Source organism: Pseudophryne corroboree, chromosome 1 (assembly GCF_028390025.1).
Source record: "Pseudophryne corroboree isolate aPseCor3 chromosome 1, aPseCor3.hap2, whole genome shotgun sequence".
In the NCBI taxonomy this organism is placed as follows: Eukaryota; Metazoa; Chordata; class Amphibia; order Anura; family Myobatrachidae; genus Pseudophryne; species Pseudophryne corroboree.
In genome coordinates, this window is record NC_086444.1 from 561,562,157 (window position 1) to 561,580,819 (window position 18,663).

At 47.2% G+C, this 18,663-nt stretch overlaps 1 protein-coding gene across 8 annotated transcripts in view; it reads left to right on the top strand.

The window, feature by feature from the left end:
• HACD4 (3-hydroxyacyl-CoA dehydratase 4) overlaps positions 1-18,663 on the top strand; it is a 78,371-nt gene that overhangs the window by 47,931 nt on the left and 11,777 nt on the right. For all 8 annotated transcript variants that reach the window (XM_063914156.1, XM_063914157.1, XM_063914159.1 and 5 more), the window contains exon 5: positions 8,114-8,220. In XM_063914156.1, coding sequence (XP_063770226.1) covers positions 8,114-8,220 — 107 coding nt within the window. The remainder of the gene's footprint in view (positions 1-8,113; positions 8,221-18,663) is intronic.

Genomic DNA, 18,663 nt, shown 5'->3' on the forward strand with positions numbered 1-18,663 from the left:
GAATGTGTAAGCAGGTGCGGTGCCTTTGTACAATTGCAGGTGCAGTCGCCAATATGTCCATCAATGAATCAGGCCAGATATTAATAATATTGTAAGGGCTCTATGTAACAGGTCCCCATTACATGATTTCAGATGTTTTTATCAATAAAAAAAAAAAATCAAGAAATACTTGATGATTTGCGCACATCTCTAATAAAAGGGACCCAAACATGTCGCTCACCCTGGCTGTAGGAATGATGAGCCTCATTCAGAGATGTGCACAGTGGCAATTGCTCCTGTGTCTTTGTATTCCCCGAACCCTGCGGCTTAGGGGACACTATGTGTGACTACGCAGGACCCGTTACACACATTCACAGAATGGGTCCTGTGCATGCACAGATGAGCTCACCATCGTAGTTATATGCAAACCAGAATTAGAGGAACCACAGCAGCTTCTTGCATGTGACTTTGTCCAATAGAAATACATAGGGAAGTGTTTGTTCTATTTTATTAGATTTTATATTTGATTTTATAGGTGATTTCATGTTCGGTTTTGAAATGTATAACCTAAACCGAACACAAAATGATTTTTTAAAATCGATTTCAAAATTGAATCTAGTAAATGCGTGATTTAATAAAGAATGTTGATTTGATTCAATTTCAGTCAATTTAAATCACACATTAGTAAATATACCCTACATTCCTCAGACCACCCTGCTAAAGGTTCACCTTATAACCAGGAGGTAGCGCTTCATGGTAATCAAATACATGCACTAGATTAGCAACACCCAGCACAATTAACTTCCTTACCTGACATCAAGGCAGTGATAGTGTCATTGGCTTCACACATGGCTTCTTCATGTTGATTACACTATTAAAATCCATTATGGGTTATTTGCTGCATGATTAATCATGTTATAACTAGAGATGAGCGCCTGAAATTTTTCGGGTTTTGTGTTTTGGTTTTGGGTTCGGTTCCGCGGCCGTGTTTTGGGTTCGAACGCGTTTTGGCAAAACCTCACCGAATTTTTTTTGTCGGATTCGGGTGTGTTTTGGATTCGGGTGTTTTTTTCAAAAAACACTAAAAAAACAGCTTAAATCATAGAATTTGGGGGTCATTTTGATCCCAAAGTATTATTAACCTCAAAAACCATAATTTACACTCATTTTCAGTCTATTCTGAATACCTCACACCTCACAATATTATTTTTAGTCCTAAAATTTGCACCGAGGTCGCTGTGTGAGTAAGATAAGCGACCCTAGTGGCCGACACAAACACCGGGCCCATCTAGGAGTGGCACTGCAGTGTCACGCAGGATGTCCCTTCCAAAAAACCCTCCCCAAACAGCACATGACGCAAAGAAAAAAAGAGGCGCAATGAGGTAGCTGTGTGAGTAAGATTAGCGACCCTAGTGGCCGACACAAACACCGGGCCCATCTAGGAGTGGCACTGCAGTGTCACGCAGGATGGCCCTTCCAAAAAACCCTCCCCAAACAGCACATGACGCAAAGAAAAAAAGAGGCGCAATGAGGTAGCTGTGTGAGTAAGATTAGCGACCCTAGTGGCCGACACAAACACCGGGCCCATCTAGGAGTGGCACTGCAGTGTCACGCAGGATGTCCCTTCCAAAAAACCCTCCCCAAACAGCACATGACGCAAAGAAAAAAAGAGGCGCAATGAGGTAGCTGACTGTGTGAGTAAGATTAGCGACCCTAGTGGCCGACACAAACACCGGGCCCATTTAGGAGTGGCACTGCAGTGTCACGCAGGATGTCCCTTCCAAAAAACCCTCCCCAATCAGCACATGATGCAAAGAAAAAGAAAAGAAAAAAGAGGTGCAAGATGGAATTGTCCTTGGGCCCTCCCACCCACCCTTATGTTGTATAAACAAAACAGGACATGCACACTTTAACCAACCCATCATTTCAGTGACAGGGTCTGCCACACGACTGTGACTGATATGACGGGTTGGTTTGGACCCCCCCCAAAAAAGAAGCAATTAATCTCTCCTTGCACAAACTGGCTCTACAGAGGCAAGATGTCCACCTCATCATCACCCTCCGATATATCACCGTGTACATCCCCCTCCTCACAGATTATCAATTCGTCCCCACTGGAATCCACCATCTCAGCTCCCTGTGTACTTTGTGGAGGCAATTGCTGCTGGTCAATGTCTCCGCGGAGGAATTGATTATAATTCATTTTAATGAACATCATCTTCTCCACATTTTCTGGATGTAACCTCGTACGCCGATTGCTGACAAGGTGAGCGGCGGCACTAAACACTCTTTCGGAGTACACACTTGTGGGAGGGCAACTTAGGTAGAATAAAGCCAGTTTGTGCAAGGGCCCCCAAATTGCCTCTTTTTCCTGCCAGTATAAGTACGGACTGTGTGACGTGCCTACTTGGATGCGGTCACTCATATAATCCTCCACCATTCTATCAATGTTGAGAGAATCATATGCAGTGACAGTAGACGACATGTCCGTAATCGTTGTCAGGTCCTTCAGTCCGGACCAGATGTCAGCATCAGCAGTCGCTCCAGACTGCCCTGCATCACCGCCAGCGGGTGGGCTCGGAATTCTGAGCCTTTTCCTCGCACCCCCAGTTGCGGGAGAATGTGAAGGAGGAGATGTTGACAGGTCGCGTTCCGCTTGACTTGACAATTTTGTCACCAGCAGGTCTTTCAACCCCAGCAGACTTGTGTCTGCCGGAAAGAGAGATCCAAGGTAGGCTTTAAATCTAGGATCGAGCACGGTGGCCAAAATGTAGTGCTCTGATTTCAACAGATTGACCACCCGTGAATCCTTGTTAAGCGAATTAAGGGCTCCATCCACAAGTCCCACATGCCTAGCGGAATCGCTCCGTGTTAGCTCCTCCTTCAATGTCTCCAGCTTCTTCTGCAAAAGCCTGATGAGGGGAATGACCTGACTCAGGCTGGCAGTGTCTGAACTGACTTCACGTGTGGCAAGTTCAAAGGGCATCAGAACCTTGCACAACGTTGAAATCATTCTCCACTGCGCTTGAGACAGGTGCATTCCACCTACTATATCGTGCTCAATTGTATAGGCTTGAATGGCCTTTTGCTGCTCCTCCAACCTCTGAAGCATATAGAGGGTTGAATTCCACCTCGTTACCACTTCTTGCTTCAGATGATGGCAGGGCAGGTTCAGTAGTTTTTGGTGGTGCTCCAGTCTTCTGTACGTGGTGCCTGTACGCCGAAAGTGTCCCGCAATTCTTCTGGCCACCGACAGCATCTCTTGCACGCCCCTGTCGTTTTTTAAAAAATTCTGCACCACCAAATTCAAGGTATGTGCAAAACATGGGACGTGCTGGAATTTGCCCATATTTAATGCACACACAATATTGCTGGCGTTGTCCGATGCCACAAATCCACAGGAGAGTCCAATTGGGGTAAGCCATTCCGCGATGATCTTCCTCAGTTGCCGTAAGAGGTTTTCAGCTGTGTGCGTATTCTGGAAAGCGGTGATACAAAGCGTAGCCTGCCTAGGAAAGAGTTGGCGTTTGCGAGATGCTGCTACTGGTGCCGCCGCTGCTGTTCTTGCGGCGGGAGTCCATACATCTACCCAGTGGGCTGTCACAGTCATATAGTCCTGACCCTGCCCTGCTCCACTTGTCCACATGTCCGTGGTTAAGTGGACATTGGGTACAACTGCATTTTTTAGGACACTGGTGAGTCTTTTTCTGACGTCCGTGTACATTCTCGGTATCGCCTGCCAAGAGAAGTGGAACCTAGATGGTATTTGGTAACGGGGGCACACTGCCTCAATAAATTGTCTAGTTCCCTGTGAACTAACGGCGGATACCGGACGCACGTCTAACACCAACATAGTTGTCAAGGCCTCAGTTATCCGCTTTGCAGCAGGATGACTGCTGTGATATTTCATCTTCCTCGCAAAGGACTGTTGGACAGTCAATTGCTTACTGGAAGTAGTACAAGTGGGCTTACGACTTCCCCTCTGGGATGACCATCGACTCCCAGCAGCAACAACAGCAGCGCCAGCAGCAGTAGGCGTTACACGCAAGGATGCATCGGAGGAATCCCAGGCAGGAGAGGACTCGTCAGAATTGCCAGTGACATGGCCTGCAGGACTATTGGCATTCCTGGGGAAGGAGGAAATTGACACTGAGGGAGTTGGTGGGGTGGTTTGCGTGAGCTTGGTTACAAGAGGAAGGGATTTACTGGTCAGTGGACTGCTTCCGCTGTCGCCCAAAGTTTTTGAACTTGTCACTGACTTATTATGAATGCGCTGCAGGTGACGTATAAGGGAGGATGTTCCGAGGTGGTTAACGTCCTTACCCCTACTTATTACAGCTTGACAAAGGCAACACACGGCTTGACACCTGTTGTCCGCTTTTCTGTTGAAATATCTCCACACTGAAGAGCTGATTTTTTTGGTATTTTCACCAGGCATGTCAACGGCCATATTCCTCCCACGGACAACAGGTGTCTCCCCGGGTGCCTGACTTAAACAAACCACCTCACCATCAGAATCCTCCTGGTCAATTTCCTCCCCAGCGCCAGCAACACCCATATCCTCCTCATCCTGGTGTACTTCAACATCTTCATCTTCAATCTGACTATCAGGAACTGGACTGCGGGTGCTCCTTCCAGCACTTGCAGGGGGCGTGCAAATGGTGGAAGGCGCATGCTCTTCACGTCCAGTGTTGGGAAGGTCAGGCATCGCAACCGACACAATTGGACTCTCCTTGTGGATTTGGGATTTCGAAGAACGCACAGTTCTTTGCGGTGCTTTTGCCAGCTTGAGTCTTTTCAGTTTTCTAGCGAGAGGCTGAGTGCTTCCATCCTCATGTGAAGCTGAACCACTAGCCATGAACATAGGCCAGGGCCTCAGCCGTTCCTTGCCACTCCGTGTGGTAAATGGCATATTGGCAAGTTTACGCTTCTCCTCCGACAATTTTATTTTAGGTTTTGGAGTCCTTTTTTTACTGATATTTGGTGTTTTGGATTTGACATGCTCTGTACTATGACATTGGGCATCGGCCTTGGCAGACGACGTTGCTGGCATTTCATCGTCTCGGCCATGACTAGTGGCAGCAGCTTCAGCACGAGGTGGAAGTGGATCTTGATCTTTCCCTAATTTTGGAACCTCAACATTTTTGTTCTCCATATTTTAATAGGCACAACTAAAAGGCACCTCAGGTAAACAATGGAGATGGATACTAGTATACAATTATGGACTGCCTGCCGAGTGCAGACACAGAGGTAGCCACAGCCGTGAACTACCGTACTGGTACTGTGTCTGCTGCTAATATAGACTGGTTGATAAAGAGATGTCTATGTAACTATGTATGTATAAAGAAGAAAGAAAAAAAAACCACGGTTAGGTGGTATACAATTATGGACGGACTGCCTGCCGAGTGCAGACACAGAGGTAGCCACAGCCGTGAACTACCGTACTGTACTGTGTCTGCTGCTAATATAGACTGGTTGATAAAGAGATGTCTATGTAACTATGTATGTATAAAGAAGAAAGAAAAAAAAACCACGGTTAGGTGGTATACAATTATGGACGGACTGCCTGCCGAGTGCAGACACAGAGGTAGCCACAGCCGTGAACTACCGTACTGTACTGTGTCTGCTGCTAATATAGACTGGTTGATAAAGAGATGTCTATGTAACTATGTATGTATAAAGAAGAAAGAAAAAAAAACCACGGTTAGGTGGTATACAATTATGGACGGACTGCCTGCCGAGTGCAGACACAGAGGTAGCCACAGCCGTGAACTACCATACTGTACTGTGTCTGCTGCTAATATAGACTGGTTGATAAAGAGATGTCTATGTAACTATGTATGTATAAAGAAGAAAGAAAAAAAAACCACGGTTAGGTGGTATACAATTATGGACGGACTGCCTGCCGAGTGCAGACACAGAGGTAGCCACAGCCGTGAACTACCGTACTGTACTGTGTCTGCTGCTAATATAGACTGGTTGATAAAGAGATGTCGTAGTAGTATGTATGTATAAAGAAGAAAAAAAAAACACGGTTAGGTGGTATACAATTATGGACGGACTGCCTGCCGAGTGCAGACACAGAGGTAGCCACAGCCGTGAACTACCGTACTGTGTCTGCTGCGACTGGATGATAAATGATATAAAAAATATATATATATCACTACTGCAGCCGGACAGGTATATATTATATATTATATAATGACGGACCTGCTGGACACTGTCTGTCAGCAGAATGAGTTTTATTTTTATAGAATAAAAAAAACAACAACACACAAGTGAAGTCACACGACGAGTGTTTAACTTTTTCAGGCAATCACAATATAAGTATACTACTAACTATACTGGTGGTCAGTGTGGTCAGGTCACTGGTCAGTCACACTGGCAGTGGCACTCCTGCAGCAAAAGTGTGCACTGTTTAATTTTAATATAATATTATGTACTCCTGGCTCCTGCTATAACCTATAACTGGCACTGCAGTGCTCCCCAGTCTCCCCCACAATTATAAGCTGTGTGAGCTGAGCAGTCAGACAGATATATAATATATATAGATGATGCAGCACACTGGGCTGAGCCTGAGCAGTGCACACAGATATGGTATGTGACTGAGTCACTGTGTGTATCGCTTTTTTCAGGCAGAGAACGGATATATTAAATAAACTGCACTGTCTGGTGGTCACTCACTAGTAAACTCTCTGCACTCTCTACACTTCTACAGTACTCCTCCTAGTCCTAAGCTCCAGTAAATCTCTCTCTCTTATAATCTAAATGGAGAGGACGCCAGCCACGTCCTCTCCCTATCAATCTCAATGCACGTGTGAAAATGGCGGCGACGCGCGGCTCCTTATATAGAATCCGAGTCTCGCGATAGAATCCGAGCCTCGCGAGAATCCGACAGCGTCATGATGACGTTCGGGCGCGCTCGGGTTAACCGAGCAAGGCGGGAAGATCCGAGTCGCTCGGACCCGTGAAAAAAAACATGAAGTTCGGGCGGGTTCGGATTCAGAGAAACCGAACCCGCTCATCTCTAGTTATAACATTGAGAAAACTAAACCATTAATACCTATGGTGTGCTATGTTATAAAAATACAGAATTATTCTTCACATAACTGTATACAGGTGCCTTCCCCACGCATTGACCTATTAAATCACATTTTACCAATCGTGGGAATTTCTTAATATGCTAAGTAAAAAGCCATAGCAATGATTTTGGATGTGCACTGAATTTTGATTTTGACTCCAGTCGAGTCGGTCCTCACTAAGAGAGTTAGATTTGGGTGGGTTATTTTGTTTCTGTGCAGGGTAAATACTGGCTGCTTTATTTTTACACTGCAATTTAGATTTCAGATTGAACACACCTCACCCAAATCTAACTCTGTCTGCACATGTTATATCTGCCCCTCCTGCAGTGCACATGGGCCCTCATTCCGAGTTGTTCGCTCGGTAAATTTCATCGCATCGCAGCGATTTTCCGCTTAGTGCGCATGCGCAATGTCCGCACTGCGACTGCGCCAAGTAAATTTGCTATGAAGTTAGGATTTTTACTCACGGCTTTTTCTTCGCTCAGGCGATCGTAGTGTGATTGACAGGAAATGGGTGTTTCTGGGCGGAAACAGGCCGTTTTATGGGCGTGTGGGAAAAAATGCTACCGTTTCCGGAAAAAACGCGGGAGTGGCTGGAGAAACGGGGGAGTGTTTGGGCGAACGCTGGGTGTGTTTGTGACGTCAAACCAGGAACGACAAGCACTGAACTGATCGCAGATGCCGAGTAAGTCTGAAGCTACTCTGAAACTGCTACGAGATGTGTAATCGCAATATTGCGAATACATCGTTCGCAATTTTAAGATGCTAAGATTCACTCCCAGTAGGCGGCGGCTTAGCGTGTGCAATACTGCTAAAATCGCCTTGCGAGCGAACAACTCGGAATGAGGGCCATGGTTTTGCCCAACTGCTAACACATTTGCTGCTGCGATCAATTCAGAATTAGGCCCTCTATGCTGACAACAGTGACGAAAAAACATTGTTACATTACTTAGAATAGTATCACACTTTCACTCATTGGTTTGCTTGGTGCATACAATACCTTATGATCTAGCAGTGTTTGCTCCAGTCATGTTTGAATTGTTTTTCTGCAGATACCCATACCATCTGTTGTCAGCTGTAGGAATAGATTACCCAGTTCTGACATGGCTCCACCATACATTGTGGATTCCAGTTTATCCTTTGTCACTGGTGGCTGAAGGTAATTATGTATATTTTCATTGATTGTATATCCCTTAATCCAACATTCCCACACTGAAATGAATTATTACAATAAATTACCTGTATTCAATTTCACTATGTTGTATAAAGTGTATTTATGCAAGGCACTTAATTAGCTTTCCAGGTTTTAACACTACGTATATACCTAAGTAGTTAGAATATTCAGCACATTTTGGACTAGAAATGAACTGGAAGTCGCTAAACATCCATGCTTCAGACCCACGTGTATCTTGTGGCACAAATATGAGAACTAAACAATGAGCATTTTTACACTTGTTCACTATCATACTAGCCACGCGCTCAATTAAACCACACCCACTATTTATGACCACTTAATGTGCAACTATTTTTTGGGTTCTAATTTAGTAGAACACTGGCTACTTCATCCTTCAACATGTAAACAGAAAATACTAATCTACAGTATACTGTAACATAATTTATGTACACATAGAATAATCTTAGTGTGTTTGCTATTCACTGACACTTAAGCATCTCATTATTAATATTATATACTTGCTCTTGTTGCCATCTCTGCCTGTATTTTCCTCTAAACCCCCCCTCTCTCTCCCACCTATCCACCCTTCCTTTTTGCCTTTACTCTTTCTCCCCCTCTTACTCCATGTCTCTCCTCCCACTTCTATTTCTTTCTCCCTCTGAAACTCAATCTCTTTCCTTCTTTCTTAAACTCCGTTACTCTCTCACTCTCTTTTCCCCTTTGGCTCTCCTGCTTCTGTGTCTGCATCTATATATCTCTCCTGCCCCTCTGTTTCTTGCTCTTCTCATCCACCCCAGAGACAGACTATGGTAACAACCACATTAAATTTCCAAGCCGTCATAAGGATTAATGAACTATAGCAATATAACTGCAATTTAGAAGTGTGGTATATTCCATAAACAGGAGATTATTATTATTAAACATTTTTTATACAGCTCAATCTGTGAACAGCTGTTTCATTAATACACGTCTCATGGACCCAACATAAAAAATACAAAATTCTTCAAACACATACTTTTGTTTTAATATCTTGCTTTTTGCTATTTATGACCTCTTCACCATTTACTTTTATTAAAGAATATTAAAAGATAAGTTTTAAATTATTTACTTTTAAATTAGGAGTGTTATCTATTGTGTGACGATTAATGGAGTACGTACTAACAGACATTATAGAGAATGAAATGACACACCACACACCATAACCCTTGCTGTGTACACGGAAGGACCTCTAACTTAATCTCCTACATAATCACAAAGCTTATGAACGTGATTACAGTATTATACCTCTGCAGTGGTAACAACTTTTCGTAGTAATTTGGTCCATTTACAGACATCTGATGGATAGAAAGAATACTGTAATAGTCTATTTCCTATCTGCCAAACACAGTTGAGAAGGAATTAAAGTAGGACACAGTTAAAAGTATTATTGAAGTGATTAATGCCCCTTACAGATGTGTCCTTATACATGTTTGCTGCAGTAGCATAAAACAGCCCCTCTCGGGTCACAGGTCCAGTCAAACTTTTCTAGTGTTGGGTGTCTTTTTTTGCAGAAAATGTGTCTCAGACACAATGCGACTAGGACGTACCAGGAAACTGTGCTGATAATGTGATATGTGACACTTGTATCTGTGTGCAAAACATTGCAGAATTACAACACACACAAGCAGGCGCTGGCAACTTTTAGCCGGGGGGGCAAATGCAATCATGTGGCCCTGGCTTTGCTACAAGCCCTCCCTGCATATCTCCTTGCTGTCTTATTGAGTCCTACCTGCATACAGTGCATCCGGAAATTATTCACAGCGCTTCACTTTTTCCACATTTTATTATGTCACAGCCTTATTCCAAAATGGAATAAATTAATTTTTCACCTCAAAATTCTACACACAATACCCCATGACAACGTGATTTTTTTTTTAGATTTTTGCAAATTATTAAAAATAAAAAACTAAGAAATCACATGTACATAAGTATTCACAGCCTTTGCTCAATACTTTGTTGATGCACCTTTGGCAGCAGTTACAGCCTCATGTCCTTTTGAATATGTTGCCACAAGCTTGGCACACCTATCTTTGGGCAGTTTCGCCCATTCTACTTTGCAGCACCTATCAAGCTCCATCAGGTTGGATGGGAAGTGTCGGTGCACAGCCATTTTCAGATCTCTCCAGAGATGTTCAATCGGATTTAAGTCTGGGCTCTGGCTGGGCCACTCAAGGACATTCACAGAGTTGTCCTGAAGCCACTCCTTTGATATCTTGGCTGTGTGCTTAGGGTCGTTGTCCTGCTGAAAGATGATCCGTCGCCCCAGTCTGAGGTCATGAGTGCTGTGGAGCAGGTTTTCATCCAGGATGTCTCTGTACTGTACATTGCTGCATTCATCTTTCACTCTATCCTGTCAAGCCTCCCAGTTCCTGTCACTGAAATACATCCCCACAGCAGGATGCTGCCACCACCATGCTTCACTGTAGGGATGGTATTGGCCTTGTGATGAGCGGTACCTGGTTTCCTCCAAACATGACGCCTGGCATTTACGCCAAAGAGTTCAATCTTTGTCTCATCAGACCAGAGAATTTTGTTTCTTATGGTCTGAGTCCTACAGTTGCATTTTGGCAAACTTCAGGTGGGCTGCCATGTGCTTCTTACTAAGGAGTGGCTTCCGTCTGCCCACTCTACCATACAGGCCTGATTGGTGGATTGCTGCAGAGAGGGTTGTCCTTCTGGAAGGTTCTCCCCTCTCCACAGAGGAATGCTGTAGCTCTGATAGAGTGACCATCAGGTTCTTGGTCACCTCCCTGACTAGGTCCCTTTTCCCCTGATCACTCAGTTAAGACAGCCGGCCAGCTCTAGGAAGAGTCCTGGTGGTTCCGAACTTCTTCCATTTATGGATGATGGAGGCCACTGTGCTCATTAGGACCTTCAAAGCAGCAGATATTTTTCAGTACCTTTCCTCAGATTTGTGCCTCGAGACAATCCTGTCTCGGAGGTCTACAGACAATTCCTTTGACTTCATGCTTGGTTTGTGCTCAAACATGCACTGTCAAGTGTGGGACCTTATATAGACAGGTGTGTGCCTTTCCAAATCATGTCCAATCAACTGAATTTACTACAGGTGGACTCCAATTAAGCGGTAGGAACATCTCAAGGATGATCAGTGAAAACAGGATGCACCTAAGCTCAATTTTGAGCTTCACGGCAAAGGCTGTGAATACTTATGTACATGTGATTTCTTAGTTTTTTATTTTTAATAAATTTGCACAAAATCTCAAAAAAACTTTTTTTCACGTTGTCATTATGGGGCATTGTGTGTAGGATTTTGAGCGAAAAAATTAATTTATTCTATTTTGGAATAAGGATGTAACATAACAAAATGTGGAAAAAGTGAAGCAAATACTTTCCGGATGCACTGTATATCCCTGACTGCTCACTCTATAGCTGTCTCTCAGGATGGTATTATAATCCCAGTATCACTGACCTGGTTTGGGAGTGTTGTGGACTCGGGGTTTCTTCCGGTGACCGGGAAGAGGAACCGCCGCTGGACCGCAGCAGAGATGGCCGAATATAGGTTTTCCTCATGCAGGATCTGGTCGGCAGACAGGAGGTACGTGTGGATGCTGGAGGTCTCCTGAAAGACAGAACTTGAAAAGGTGCTGAGGAATAAATGAGAAAGTACTGGATGCTGGGGACACCAACTACGCTTGTGAGCACTGGGTGTTTGGAGGCTCTGAGGTGTTTAGAGGCACTGAGGTGCTTGCAGGCACAGAAGTGCTTGGAGGCACAGTGGTGCTTGGTGGCACAGAGGTGCTTGGAGGTACTGAGGTGCTTATAGGTGCAGAAGTGCCTGGAGGCACTGAGGTGCTTGGAGGCACTGAGGTGCCTGTAGGTTCAGAAGTGCCTGGAGGCACTGAGGTGCTTGGAGGCACTGAGGTGCTTGTAGGCGCAGAAGTGCTTGGAGGCACTGAGGTGCTTGTAGGTGCAGAAGTGCCTGGAAGCACTGAGGTGCTTGTAGGCGCAGAAGTGCTTGGAGGCACTGAGGTGCTTGTAGGCACTGAGGTGCTTGGCGGTACTGAGGTGCTTGTAGGCACGGAGGTGCTTGGAGGCACTGAGGTGCTTGGAGGTACTGAGGTGCTTGTAGGCACGGAGGTTCGTCTGGAAGCGCTGAAGTGCTCGGAGGCACAGAGGTACTTGGAGGCACAGAGGTTCGTCTGGAAGCGCTGAAGTGCTCGGAGGCACTGAGGTACTTGGAGGCACAGAGGTTTGTCTGGAAGCGCTGAAGTGCTCGGAGGCACAGAGGTTCGCCTGGAAGCGCTGGAAGCCACGGGGATACGAGAGCTCTGGAGATCACAACTACAATAGCAGTAAAGATGATACTCAGGCGCCGGAGCTCTGCCCGGCGTCTGAATTTGAACTTCCCGCCAGCGTCTGATTGGGGAAGCGCTTGATGACGTCACCTGTCCCCCAGGGAACGCCAGGCGCACCCGCGACGTCCATACTACGAGCGCCGGACGGAGCGCCGGGTGCCGGAGACTGCCAGTGAGGACGGCCGCCCGGAGATCCAGCGCCCCCAGAGAGGCAAGTACGGCGGCCGCGGCATGACAGTACCCCCTCCTCTAGGAGTGGCCCCTGGACACTTTCCTGGTTTCGTAGGGTGTCTAGAACGAAAATCCGGATTAGTCGAGGAGCAGAGACCTCAGAAGCCTTTATCCAACTTCTCTCCTCAGGACCATACCCTTTCCATTCCACCAGATATTGCAGATTCTTGTGAAGGTAACGAGAGTCCAGAATAGTTTTGATCTCGAAGTCTGTTCCGGTTTCAGCTTCCACTGAGGTGGGGCTAGAGGACTTTGAATGAAAACGATTAAGGACGAGAGGATGAAGAAGAGAAACATGGAAGGCATTTGGTATACGTAGGTGAGAAGGCAAACCCAACCTACAGACCACAGGATTTAGGACTTGTAGCACAGGATAAGGACCGATGAATCTTGGAGCGAACTTCATAGTGGGCACCTTTAACCGGAGATTACGTGTGGAAAGCCATACCCTATCTCCAACCTTGTATTGAGGAGCGGCTCACCGTTTCTTATCTGCGAAGAACTTGTATCGGGCAGAAACCTTTTTAAGACTAGCATGAATCTTACTCCAAATTTGTCTGAAGTGTAGTAGAGTGGACGTTACAGCTGGAACCTCTTCTGTCGAAAGACTTGGTAATTCCGGAACTCGTGGGTGGAACCCATAAGTTGACGAAGAACGGAGACTCACCAGTGGAAGAATGAAATGAATGGTTATGGGCAAACTCCGCCCAAGGCAGCAACTCCACCCAGTTGTCCTGTGAAGGGGAGAGATAAAGGCGGAGGAAAGTCTCTAGATCTTGATTGACTCGTTCCGTTTGTCCATTCGTTTGGGGATGATAAGCGGACGAAAACTTAAGTTTAATCTGTAAGGCCGAGCAGAGAGCTTTCCAAAACCTTGCGGTGAACTGTACCCCTCGATCAGAGACTATTTCCTGAGGCAACCCATGCAACCGAAAATGTTCTCGGACGAATAATAGAGCTAATTTAGGAGCTGTCGGCAGACCCGTCAATGGAACGAAGTGCACCATCTTCGAAAAGCGGTCGACAATCACCCAGACGGTGTTGCAACCTTTGGAACAGGGCAAGTCAGTGATGAAGTCCATGGAAATGTGAGTCCAGGGTTTCATAGGAATAGGCAAAGGACGAAACAACCCAGCAGGAGGCAGGCGAGGAGATTTATGCTGTGTACACTGTGGGCAAGAACTAACGTAATCCTGTACATCCTTCCTGATGGTGTCCCCCCAGTAAGATCTTTGCAGAAACTTGTACATCTTCTGGGCGCCGGGATGACCGGAAAACTTGGAGATATGGGCCCACTGTAGTATTCTCGGCCGGAATTTAGCTGGTATGGACATTCTTCCAGGGAGAGGACCTGGAGTAGTTGAGGCAGCGGAGACAGAGATTGGATTCAGAATTAAACTCCGCTCGAAAGAATCATCTTCGTCTGTGGGAGTTTGTGAACGGGACAGCGCATCCGCTTTAGTATTGAAAGTCCCGGCCCGGTACTTGATAACAAAAGAAAATAGAGTGAAGAAGAGTGCCCATCTAGCTTGGCGAGGATTCAAGCACTGTGCGGTTTTGATATACAACAATTTTTTGTGATCAGTGTAAATGGTAATCACATGTTTGGCCCCTTCTAAGAGATATCTCCACTCTTCCAAGGCAGATTTAATTGCCAAAAGTTCCTGGTGGAAGCCACACGGATGTAATTTCTTATCTGAGGAGTACTGAGAGAGAACGGCCCCAACTCCGACCGAGGATGCGTCAACTTCTAGGAAGAAAGGTTCTTCGAAATTTGGTTGTTGAAGTACTGGAGCGGACATGAAAGCTGATTTCAAGTGGGAAAAAGCCTCTATGGCTTCGGGAGGCCACAAACCCGGGTTGGAGCCCTTTCTCGTCAAGGCAGTAATGGGTGCAACAATGGTGGAGAAACGCCTAACGAATTTCCTGTAGTAATTCGCAAAGCCCAGGAATCTTTGTATTGCTTTCAAAGAGAGAGGCTGAGTCCAGTCACGAATGGCAGAGAGCTTCTCCGGATCCATGCGAAGCTCCGTCGCCGAGATGATATAACCGAGGAACGGAATTGAAGGTACATTTAGAGAACTTAGCATAGAGACGATTCTTTCGTAAACGGTGGAGCACCTCTTTACTTGAGTCCTGTGTTCAACAAGGTCTTTGGAAAAAATCAATATGTCGTCTAAATATACCACAACACTTCGATATAACATGTCTCGGAAGATTTCGTTGATGAATCCCTGGAAGACGGCAGGAGCATTACTAAGGCCAAACGGCATCACCAGGTATTCGTAATGCCCATCCCGGGTATTGAAGGCGGTCTTCCATTCATCCCCTTCTCGGATGCGTATAAGATTATAGGCTCCACTCAAATCGAGCTTGGAGAAAACGCGGGCGCCACGAACCCTATCAAATAACTCTGTGATTAGTGGCAAGGGGTATTTATTCTTGATGGTGATATCGTTTAGCCCGCGGTAGTCAATACATGGTCTCAACCCCCCGTCCTTCTTTTTCACTAAAAAGAAGCCCGCTCCAGCAGGGGAGGAAGAGGGGCGAATTAATCCCTTGAGCAGATTGGACTTAATATAGTCCGACATAGCTTGAGTCTCAGGAAGTGACAAAGGATATGTGCGGCCACGGGGCGGCATCTTCCCTGGGATAAGGTCAATAGGGCAGTCCCAAGGCCTATGAGGTGGTAACTGGTCAGCCGCCTGTTCCGAAAACACATCCTTGAACCCTTGATACGCCTCCGGAATATGCTCTTCATCCGACTTAGAAGAGACACGGAGCGGACAAACGGAAGTGAGACAGTTAGCGTGACAAAAAGAACTCCAAGACAGAATTTGAGAAGACTTCCAGTCAATGTGGGGATTATGAATTTTGAGCCAAGGCATTCCGAGGACCAGATCATGATGCATTTCCGGAATCACCAAGAATTCCAGACATTCTTGATGTAGAGCTCCGATCTGCAGCTTAACTGGCTCCGTGCGCCACGTTATGAGACCCTTGGATATTCTAGTACCATTGATAGCCATCAACGAAATAGGCCGCTCGATAGGCCGTACCTTTAAATCCATGCTTTGGACACAGGAAGAAGAAACAAAGTTCCCCGCAGCTCCGGAATCCAACAGGGCCTCACACGACTTGGAGACTGACTTGGTGATTAAAGACACAGGAAGCAAACAATCCAAAATCGGAGAAGATTTAGTCGTGACCCCCAACTTGACTCCTCCGGAACAAGCTAGGCCTGCCCGTTTCCCGGACGGGATTTACAAAACTTGAGGAAATGATCTGTGACTCCACAGTAAAGGCACAGTTTACCCTCACGACGACGCTGTCGTTCCTCCGGAGACAGTCGGGACCGGTTAATTTGCATGGGTTCGTCCGAACTGGGCACAGCCGCCGGCCTGGGAGGAGGATGCCGGAACCTGGAACGATCTGAATGACTACGTTCTCCTCCACACTCCTGCATCCGAAGATCCACCTTGACGCAGAGGGAGATCAACTCTTCTAATGGATCCGGCAGATCCCTAGTGACCAACTCATCTTTCAGCCGGTCGGAGAGACCGTTCCAGAAGGCAGCCCTCAGGGCGTCATTATTCCAGCGAAGTTCAGAGGCAATGGTCTGGAAATGAACCATGTACTGACCCACGGAGCGGGAGCCCTGACGAACACGGAGCAAGTCAGAAGAAGCAGTGGTCATTCTGCCAGGCTCGTCGAAGATTCTTCGAAAGGACGTGATGAAATTGGTGTAGTTGGAAACCACGGGATCAGATCGTTCCCATAACGGAGACACCCAATCCAACGCTGACCCCTCGAGCAGGGAAACAATATACGCCACCTTAGACCGATCCGTAGGGAAATTATGAGAGAGAAGCTCGAAGTGCACCTCACACTGGTTTAGAAAACCACGGCAATTCTTTGGATTTCCATTATAGCGGGAAGGAGTAGGAATCTGAATGCGTGACCTGGTACCGGCCGGAGGTTGGACGTTACTGGAAACGGCAACTGGAGCAGTTACGGGAACTGAAACCGGAATTACGGAAGCTAAGGATGCTTGAATTTGATCCAATCGGCCGGAAAATTCCTGGAGATATTGCATCACCTGGCCCTGTGTCGCCTCCTGAGTCTGAACTCGGGAAGCCAAGCTTTGGATGGCGCTCGACTCTGTGTTCCGATCCCCCGGGTCCATGTGGCCTGAGTATACTATCACTGACCTGGTTTGGGAGTGTTGTGGACTCGGGGTTTCTTCCGGTGACCGGGAAGAGGAACCGCCGCTGGACCGCAGCAGAGATGGCCGAATATAGGTTTTCCTCATGCAGGATCTGGTCGGCAGACAGGAGGTACTTTGCTGGAGGTCTCCTGAAAGACAGAACTTGAAAAGGTGCTGAGGAATAAATGAGAAAGTACTGGATGCTGGGGACACCAACTACGCTTGTGAGCACTGGGTGTTTGGAGGCTCTGAGGTGTTTGGAGGCACTGAGGTGCTTGGAGGCACTGAGGTGCTTATAGGTGCAGAAGTGCCTGGAGGCACTGAGGTGCCTAAGTGCCTGGAGGCACTGAGGTGCTTGTAGGCGCAGAAGTGCCTGGAGGCATTGAGGTGCTTGTAGGTGCAGAAGTGCTTGTAGGCACTGAGGTGCTTGGAGGCACTGCTTGTAGGCACTGAGGTGCTCGGAGGTACTGAGGTGCTTGGAGGCACTGAGGTGCTTGGAGGCACTGAGGTGCTTGGAGGCACGGAGGTTCGTCTGGAAGCGCTGAAGTGCTCGGAGGCACAGAGGTACTTGGAGGCACAGAGGTTCGTCTGGAAGCGCTGAACTGCTCGGAGGCACAGAGGTACTTGGAGGCACAGAGGTTCGTCTGGAAGCGCTGAAGTGCTCGGAGGCACAGAGGTTCGTCTGGAAGCCACAGGGATACGGGAGCTCTGGAGGTCACAACTACAATAGCAGTAAAGATGATACTCAGGTGCCGGAGCTCTGCCCGGCGTCTGAATTTGAACTTCCCGCCAGCGTCTGATTGGGGAAGCGCTTGATGACGTCACCTGTCCCCCAGTGAACGCCGGGCGCACCCGCGACGTCCATACTACGAGCGCCGGACGGAGCGCCGGGTGCCGGAGACCGCCAGTGAGGACGGCCGCCCGGAGATCCAGCGCCCCCGGAGAGGCAAGTACGGCGGCCGCGGCATGGCACCCAGCGGTTAGTATCCAGACAGTCAGAATGTCGATAGCGGCATTCCGACGTTCATAATCCTGACAGATCCCGGTAAGTATTTTAACCGTACCCCTAACCCACCCCTCCCGCAGCCTAACCCTAACACCCTTCAACACCACCTCCGCAGCCTACCTCTAACACCCACCACCTCCGCATCCTACCCCCTAACACTCCCCACCACCACCACAGCCTAATCCTAACCCTGTCCCTAGTGCTAAACCTAATCCAGTACTTACTGTCAGGATCCTGACCGCATTCCCTGTCCCACATTGAGGCCATCGCCACACATACTGACCTCACAGAATTCAGTGACCCGCTCACATCTCACTCATTGACCCCTACAGCACACACTGACCCCTAACAACACTCACTGTCCACCTCAGTGCACTCACTGACCCCCCTGACAACATTCATTCTCCATTCACTGACCCCGTCACAGCTGATACGCTGCCTCCCACAGCACAATGACCCCTTTACTGCCCACCCCCCACACAGCACTCACAACCTTACAGTACACCCTCTGTATGGTCCACCTCAGAAAATTCCTCACTCCCTTTAATGTCACAGTTCTCCCCTCTCCTTCACTGTCCATCTCACAGCTCCCATGGCCCTTTCAGTGTTTCCAGTGTCTGCTAATCCAT